The sequence below is a fragment of the Balaenoptera acutorostrata genome, chromosome 2 (assembly GCF_949987535.1).
Source record: "Balaenoptera acutorostrata chromosome 2, mBalAcu1.1, whole genome shotgun sequence".
Lineage (NCBI taxonomy): Eukaryota > Metazoa > Chordata > Mammalia > Artiodactyla > Balaenopteridae > Balaenoptera > Balaenoptera acutorostrata.
The window spans coordinates 183,737,618-183,746,251 of NC_080065.1; the positions used below are offsets into that span (position 1 = coordinate 183,737,618).

The 8,634-nt window shown below is 59.3% G+C and overlaps 1 protein-coding gene across 1 annotated transcript; it reads left to right on the forward strand.

Moving 5' to 3' along the window:
* The first annotated feature begins 769 nt into the window (after nt 1-769).
* TLE6 (TLE family member 6, subcortical maternal complex member) lies at nt 770-7,261 on the forward strand. Its single transcript, XM_057541222.1, has 13 exons — nt 770-985; nt 3,456-3,518; nt 3,605-3,899; nt 4,001-4,023; nt 4,316-4,376; nt 4,474-4,577; nt 4,666-4,703; nt 5,055-5,307; nt 5,406-5,656; nt 5,950-6,091; nt 6,508-6,658; nt 6,921-6,997; nt 7,157-7,261. Exons 1-13 carry the CDS (start codon nt 911-913, stop codon nt 7,259-7,261), a joined length of 1,638 nt encoding a protein of 545 aa, XP_057397205.1. The 5' UTR covers nt 770-910.
* Nucleotides 7,262-8,634: the final 1,373 nt, after the last annotated feature.

Here is an 8,634-nt window from a genome sequence, read left to right on the forward strand (position 1 = left end):
CTTGAGCTTTTCCCCCTGAGAGAGGTGGGAGCCCTGGAGGGCTGGGGGCAGAGGGGGCGGGGCCCATAGTAGAATCCCCAGGGTATCCGTGGGTCCCCCACATCTCAGGAGTGCATCTCTGGTCCTGAGCCTCTTCCCTCCGGTCCTGCTCGCTGGTCCCTGCGTGCCTGGAGGAGGCCAGGGGCCTGTCAGCACATCGCAGGTTCGTTGCCTGTGCTAGGAAGGGGCTGTTATGTGCCAGGCATGGCCGGATGCGGTCTCCATGTGTCTGAGGTTCCCAAGGGCCTGGCTCACACTCGGGGGTGGGGGGAGGGACAGGCCTGCACTGGGGGCCCAGCTCCCAGCACGGGGAGCCTTGCCCAGGCTGAGCATGGCTTCCACCCCGCCTGTCCTCCCGCCACCTGGCCCCTTTCTCCTGGGTGCTGGCAGGACTTTCTGCCTGTGCCAGATGTGACTGGCAGAGGGCCAGGGCCATGTCTGCGACTTAGCGGGGCCTGGGGTGGGTAGCTCAGGGAACAGGGAAAGACAGATCCAGAGGCGGGGGTGGGGTGGGGCAGGAAGCAACCAGAACACGGTTATTCATTCAACAGATATTTCTCCATCACCTCCTTGCCAAGTGCAGTTGTAGGCGCCAGGGAAATAGCAAAGGAGAACACAGACAAACCGCTGCCCTTGGGGTGAGAGGAGCTTGGTAAACAGAAGTGTCAGATGGTGAGGGCTGGGCAAGGCAGGAGTGGAATTGAGCAGCCCCAAGGCGCCGTGGGGGGAACCAAGGTGGGAATGGGTTACAATTCAGGGTGGTCAGGGAAGGCTCGCTGAGAAGGTGACATTTGGGCAAACTCTTGAAGGAGATCAGAGAGGGAGTGTAGATGTCTGGAAGGAGGAGTAGACCAGGCAGAGGACACAGCCCATGCAAAGGCCCTGGGGCAGGACCAGGCCTGGTTCATTGGAGGAACAGCAAGGAGACCCGTGTGTCTGGAGCAGAGTGAGTGAGGGGGAGAGAGGGAGGAGGGGAGGGCAGGGAGAGGACGGGGCAGGTTGTGCAGGGCCTTGTGGGCCGCAGGGAGTACTCCGGCTTTTACCCCCAGGGAGGTGGAACCCTGGAGGGTTGTGGGCAGAGGAGGGGCGGGGCCTGACTCAGGTGCTCACGTGCACCCTCTGGTGCTGCTTTGGGGAGGATGGATATTTGGGGGCCAGGATAGGAGTTGGGGTCCAGTTGGACCATGCAGGTGTGGGAGGCTGGTCACTGAGCCGGTTTGGTGGTGAGAAGCAGTCAGAGTGTGGATGTGTCAGGAAACTGACAGCATGTGCTGAGTATCGAGACGTAAGGGGAGGAATTCCGTGGTGGTCCAGTGGTTAGGACTCCGTACTTCCACTGCAAGGGACACGGGTTCGATATCTGGTCGGGGGAGTTCTGCATGCCGTGGGGTGCTACCGAAAAAAAATAAATAAGACGTAAGGGGATGAGGAGGACCCAGGAGGGTCGCCCATAAGCACCCTCCTCCCCCAACAGAAGGCCCCAGGTGATGATCCCTAGCTGACTTGTGGTTTCGCAGGGACCACCTCCCCCCTCCCCTGTTTCCTGTTCCTTGTCTCCCAGCCTCCTTGCTGTGTATTTAAAATCCTGAGCAGCGGCAGCAGTGGCAACGCCCCCGGCTCCCCAGCCCGCCTGCACACAGCTCTCCCCAGGGAGGACCAGCATGCAGGCAGGAGGGAGCAGCACTTTTCATGCTGAGTGCATTAAAGTGCCAGTAAATTGCACATTAACGAGCCAGGGAGAATTGGGGAAATCTCCCCTGGGCCTCGTGCTGCTGGGAGGCCCAGCTGGGGAATCCATCGCCGGCTACCCTAGGAGGCAGCCACCTGGAGCGCCCAGAGCTCAGGGAGGGGGTCCTCCATTCCAGCCTCTCCCTCCACCATCCTGCTCGCCGCCACCCCACCCCCTGCTGCAACCAGCGAGGGGCGTGGGGTGGGACCAGGCTGCCAGTGGAGGCAGGTAAACACTGCTGGGCCCCAGGTGTCCTGACTTTTGGAAATTGCCTGTGAGGCTCTGAGCCTCAGTTTTCTCATCTGCAGAATGGGAACGCCAGCGGTGCCCGTTCAAAAGAACTGACAGCCACAGGGCTTATGCCACGTTCCTTAGCAATTATTTCTTTCTGTGAATCACAATATTTCCCCAGGATTTTGGAATTCGCTCTGGGCCAGACAGCTTCTTGGCATCCACCATGGAGGGGCATGTACATTCGGAAGGCCCACGGCACTGCCTCCAAAGCCAAAGGCCAAAGACTAAATCCATGTCACCCTCTACGGTAGCCACGGGACACACGTGGCTATTTACACCTTAATTGGCAGTCAAGTGGCAGCGTCCACATTTCAAGTATTCAGCCTTAGCTGGCGGGTCTAGAACATTCCTAATATCACTGTATTTAGTCCATCTGGACTAAATATAGCTGCACATTCCCGTAGAGCCCCTTATCGGGCCGAGAAGGTGGGTCTCCCCACAGCGAATTCCTGGTAGTACTGGCAGTTCATGTCTTGCGTGGTCTGTGTCCTCAGCTGGCTGCCAGGCACGTTCTAGGTTCGTGCCTCGCCGTCTCCTCTGGCAGCCCCCAGCCCCACGTGGCTGTTGAGCACTTGAAATGTGGCCCGTGGGACAGGAGGGATTGCATTTTTAATTAAACTTAACTTTATATTTAAATAGTGACCTGCAGCCAGTAGCCACTGTGCAGGGAGGTACAGTCTTGAGGAAGGAGAGGTTAAAAACAAATCTGGTACCTGGGCCGGATAAATGCTCTTGAGAAAAGCAGTAGGACATGCCATAGGAGGGAGCCTGTCCTAAAGGAACAGATGGGCAGCCTGCTGGGAGGGAGAAAAAGAAAATTTAGGGTGCCCTCCATGACCACAGAAACTGTTCACTTAAATCTGGAATCGGTAGTAGCCGCATGGCTTGACTTTAAATATAAAATAGTATAAGTGACCCTCCCACCAGGGCCCCTGACTTCCCCGTCGCCAGCCCTGCTCCCCAAGAGGTAACCATCGGTGTCTTAGGATCTTTGCAATGTTTCAGCAGATTCAGATGTCATCCCCATAAGGGGGACATGCGTACACACGGCTTTGCTTCCTGAAGCCATTTTAAGCAAGGGGGTGGCATTCAGGCTTTTGTTTCCAAACATCCCAAGAAAAGCAGCTGGATGGGAACCCCGATCTGACTTGACTTGCGACCATATTATAGTGGTGACTGGTCATTAGGGCTCAATTTTGTCACCCGCAGCCAAGGGTGGCCTCTGGGTACCGAGAGCTTGCTTTTTGCTAGGTGATCGTGAATCCACCCAAAAACGTTCAAGGGAGGCGGTGTAGCCTCACCTTGTGAACAGGGAAACTGGCTTGTAGGAAGGTATTCGCACCCAGGGCTGTCCTTTAATGAAGCTTTAGCTGGGATGACGTTCCCCTTCCAGGCAGAAAACTTCCTACAGATAGTGGAGACCTGCGGCCAATCCCTGGGCTTCCAGCTGCGGGAGGTAGGTTCCTGGGTCCTTGAGTAGGGTGGGGATAGGCTTGGGGCAAAGGGTGCATCCTCGTGTCCCTCACGACCCTGTGCTTACAGCACCAGGGAAACCAGGCATTCCCCAGTGAGCAGCCCAACCAGGACCCCCAGCACCCAGAGGCCAAGACCGCACAGCCCTCCAGTCTCCAGGGGCCAGACTTCGAAGACATCATGGCCACGAGGTCATCCGACTGGCTCCAGCAGACCCCCGGAGTGGACGACAACGCAGGCCACCAGCTAGACATGCGGCCGTCCTGGGACTCGGAGCCCCGGTTTTGGCAGGATGTTCTGACAGAGCAGCTCTGGCAGATTTTTGCTGGGACCCAGGACCAGGGGGAGCACCCGAGACGCAGGAGTGAGTCTCTCTGAGGGTGAGGGGAAGTGGGGAATCAGGCCTCGTGGAGGGGCAGCACCGGTTGAACTGGCTTCTCCCCTCATCCCCTTCTGTTGTCATAGCGACAGAGCAGGCGCCAGGCCAGGTAAGTAACTGGAATCCTCGGTACCCGGAAGGGTGGGCTTTGTCCTGGCTGGGCCCCCTGGCTTTGACCTCTGGATGCCTGTGGGATTGGCATGCCTCCCCCACCCTCAGCCCTTGGATACCCTCAGAGGACCTGAGCCTGTCTGCAGCTCTGCCTGGACGGGAGGATGGGACTTCAGGCAGTTGGAGCGTCCTGTCCACACTGCCTGGGCCCGCCTACCGTGTTCCAGTTCTCAGACCCACCCTGGGCAGGTCCTTTGGTCTGAACTGATCTCCCCAATTCCCGCGGGCAGGAAAGCCAGGAGCCAGCACCACGACACTTGGGAGTGAAACTGCTCCCCAAGGACACTTTGGGTAATCCTGGTGGGAGGAGGGCAGCCCGCCCGGGTTGCGGGGGTGGGGTGGGGAGGGGAGCCATGCCTGCCACTGATCCACTCTTGTCTCTGCCCAGTTCTCAGCCCAGTGACGCCCTCCCCCAGCTCCTCTGAGGGCTCCCGAAAGGGAAGCACAGGACTGGGCACTGTAGGAGAGGGGGTGTTCTCCCGCGTGACCCAGGTGAGACCCCCGCACCCCACACAAAGGCTGGGGGGGGGGCTGGGGCGGGAGGAGGATGTGGCTCAGCTGTGACCTCGTCCACCCGCAGGAGCTTGCCGTAAAATCCTATCAATTTCTGAAGCGCATGTAAGTATGTCCCAACCTTGTGGTCTGAGGCTAAGGGAGCCCAGATGTGGGGGTGAGAAGGCTTCCTGGAGGAAGGGACATAAGGGTTAGGACCTTGAAGGATGAGTAGGAGTTTGCTGGGATAGGGCAAAACATGTCAGGCAGAAGGGAGCAGTGTTTGGTCATGGGAGAAGGAGACTACTTGAAGGGGTGTGGGTAGAACCTGGGGGGATATAGAGTGCCGTGGAGAAATGAGGCCTGAGAGAACCCCAAATCTGAAAAAAAAAAGCCCCTCTGGGGCTTGATAGGTGCCCTGCTCTGGGCAGAGAGGCTCACAGGCGGGCTGGTGATCCTGAGGCCTCCTCTCCCAAGATGCTGGGACCCTGAGGACTTTGAAAACACGTGGAATAGGCCTGATGCCTTGCCCTGGCAGTCCAAGAAGCTGGCCGTGCCACACAGAGTGGAGAAGATGCGGAGGCTAGAACACGGGGAACCCGTGCTGGCCACGGCCGTCAGCAGCTTCACGCGGCACGCCTTCACCTGCGGCAGGGGCGGCGTCAAGGTGTGGAGCCTGGTCGGCCAGGTGGTGGAGGCCAAGTTTCCGGAGAGCTACCTGCGCGTACAGGTGAGGGTAGGGCTGGCTCTGGGGCGGGGCTTGTGGGAGCAGGGAGAGCCCCCCACCCTGCAGGAGAGGAAGCTCACCCCAGGCTCTGCCCACCCCAGACCCAGGGGGCCTACCTGCGCACCTGCTTGCTGTTCTCAAACAGCACGGCCCTGCTGACGGGCGGCCACAACCTGACCAGCGTGAGCCTGTGGGACCTGACGGCACCTTCCCTGTACGTGAGAGTGGAGCTGCCCTGTGCGGGCCTCACCTGCCAGGCCCTGGCTGCCAGCCCTGAGGACAACCTGGCCTTTGCCGGCTTCACCGATGGCAGCGTCAGGATCTGGGACCTGCGGAACCAGAGTGTGGTCAGGTGTGGCCCAGGGGTGGGCGGGGTCACCCTGAGAGCCCCTTCTCACCTGGACCCCTGAGTAGGGACCCAGCAGTCTCAAGGCCAAAGCCCCTTTCCTTAAGGAACTCTTGCATTTGAGAGTTGAAGACCCAGGTTCAAACCTTGGCTGGGTCCTTGAAGCCCAGTTGTGGTACTTCTTGCCTGCCTCAGTTTCCCCATCTGTCAGCCGGGTGTGACTGAACGGGGGGTGTCCTCGGGGGCCCAAAGCTTAGAGTTTCAGCCCTGTCCTCCCTTCCGATGCCTTTCCTGGCCAGGGACCTGCCGGGTCACCTGAACGGTGCCAAGAGCATCGCTGTCAAAGACCAGCACATCTGGACGGGGGGTCTGGACGCCTGCCTGCGGTGCTGGGACCTGAGGACCACTGGGGAGCCCCAGGAATACCAGTTCGAGTCTCAGGTGTGCAGCTGGGATGGGGCCTGCTTGGCCAGGTAGCAGCTGGGCTGTGGACTGAAGGAGGTGGACGCTGGCGGGAAGGGCAGGGGTTCGTGGTACCTCAAGTCTCAGTGGTGTTCTGAAGAGAGGGGTCCTTAGCTACATCCTCCCCAGTTGCCCAGATAACATTGGATGCTTTCGTACTCTGTATCAGGGGCTCCTATTCTCATTGAGTCTCTGTGATTATCCCATAAAGTAGAGAGGACCACACCCATTTTGCAGATGAGCCAGCCAAGGCCGGATATGTGAAGTTGCTTTCTGGGGGTCTCACAACCAGGAAGCGGGCAGGCAGTCAGCCCCCGGGATGGGTCCCTGTGCTCCTGCCACCTCTCGGGCCCCGCTGGGACCTGGACAGTGTTTCCCTGCTGCCTTCTCCCCAGATAATGAGCCTGTCCCCCAGCCCCTGGGAGGACTGGGTGCTGGTGGGCACAGCCAACGGCCAGCAGTGGCTGCAGCCCAGCCTCGGGGGCCAGAAGCACATGGTGGGGTGTAAGGACGGCACTATCCTCGGTCTCAAGTTCTCCCCGCTGGGTGAGTGGCCAGGATCGCGGCGGGGAGTCCGCCGCGGTCCCCAGCCTCCCACAGGGCCCTGCCTCACTAAGACTGACTCCACCTAGCCCTTTCTGACCCTTCCTGACCCCCCCAAGCCCTTCATCAGCAGGAACTGCCCCGATTGATGCTCTCCGCAGGGGTGTGAGGGAGGTGGGGGGCTCCCTGTTTCCCAGATCCCCAGGGGTCCAGCCCTCAGCTGCCAGCTTTCCCCATGACCGGGCCCCCCTCTGCCTTCTCCCAGGCCAGTGGTGGGTGAGCGTGGGGACGGACAACCTGGTCAGCGTCTTCAGCATGCCCATGGGGACCACGGTGGTCCAGGTACGGGGGTGGGGCAGGTGGGCGGCATTCATTGGGCTGAGCCCAGGGGTCCAAGTGCAGAGACCCCCCCCCCCACCCAGAGACCACGTTTGAATCGATGGGCAGATGTTAAGGGCAAGGATGGGTGAACCCCCTCGCTCTGCTTCCCGACTCTCCCAGGTACCCGAGACGTCCTCCATCATGTGCTGCGACGTGTCCCCCAGCAACCACCTGATCGTCACGGGGTCCAGGGACCACGCCTCAGTGTACCAGATCACATACTGAGGGCTCGCCAGGGTGGGTGGGGCGAGCACAGCTGGACCTATGATCTTTGTCACGTGTAATAAAGCATTTGGAAAAAGCATGGATCCAGTGCTGCATCCTGTCTCCTGGCCGTCTCGTGGAGATTTGGAAGGACTTTGTCCAGCCTGGGTCTCTGAGCCTTTTGAGTCCACATTCCCTGAGAATCGGATCAGAGCCACTGACCCCTGCCATCGGGGGAACTGGATGTAGAGCCCTTCTTTTTTTTTTTTTTCTTTTTTGTTTTTGGCCACGTCACGCAGCATGTGGGATCTTAGTTCCCCAACCTGGGATGGAACCCAGGCCACGGCAGTGAAAGCATGAAGTCCTAACCACTGGACCGCCAGGGAATTGCCTGGAGCCCTTCCTTCTGCTCCACTGAGCTCATCTGATCTCATGGAGAGATGTTTCCCAGCCCTGCCTGCACAGTCCCAGGGATGGGGTCCTTGGTCCTTCCCAAGTTACCTGTGTCCCGTTAGATCAGTGCTTCTCACCTGGGGGGCTGAGTCTAACCCCCGGGGGACACTGGGCCATGTCTGGGGACAAATGTGCTTTGTCACGACTGGGAGTGCTCCTGGCCTTGAGGGATTGGGGGCCAGGGACGCTGCCTAGCACCCCACAATGCCTGGGACGGCCCCACAACCGAATTATGCAGCCAATGTCAGCTGTGCCGAGGGGAAGACACTAGTTTACGGGGTGGCTCTTGCTGGCCAGCACTTTTCCACCCTCTCAGTGGGGCTCTGAAATCACCATTTGCTCACCCCGTCCTTCTGGGATGAGCAGTATCCCAGGTGGCGTCAACGGGTCTGGTCTCCCTAGCTGGAGAATTATCCTATCTCCATCCCATGCCTTCAGAAAGCCCCTGGGCATGACTTTCCAGCAGCAACCCTGCCACCCTGCCACCTCCCTCCAGAAGTTTCCCAGCAGCAGCCCTGCTTTGCCCCCCAGCCCCCTCTAACCCATGGTCCTCGTGGCAGCCCCCGTGAACTTCCAGAACCCAGCTCTGATGCCTTCACCACCCCCACCGGCCTCTCCCAAAATCTGGCTCACATTTCCATGGACTTTCTCTGCTTAAGCCTGATCTGGAGTTGAGGAGGAAACCCCACCCCCCTGCTCTCCTGACTTCCACAACGGCCAAGCTCTTTACCTCTGAGCCTTCGCACATGCTGTTCCCTCTGTTCCCAGCACATCCTTCCATCACTCTTCCAAATGGCTGTTTCTCCTCCTTCAGCTCTTCTCTTTGCTGTCACCTCCTCTGGGACTGTGACCTCCGCTCAGCACCTGACCGTGGGCTGGGCATTGTGTGCCAGGCTCTTAGGAATTATCACTGAGTCGCAAAGGAAACATGACTGCACCCC

Coding starts and splice junctions, on each gene's coding strand:
- TLE6 (XM_057541222.1), top strand. CDS start 911: ATGCAAAGGCCCTGGGGCAGGACCAGGCCTGGTTCATTGGAGGAACAG. Junction 3,900..4,000: donor GGAGCACCCGAGACGCAGGA/GTGAGTCTCTCT, acceptor CTGTTGTCATAG/CGACAGAGCAGGCGCCAGGC. Junction 4,024..4,315: donor CAGAGCAGGCGCCAGGCCAG/GTAAGTAACTGG, acceptor TCCCGCGGGCAG/GAAAGCCAGGAGCCAGCACC.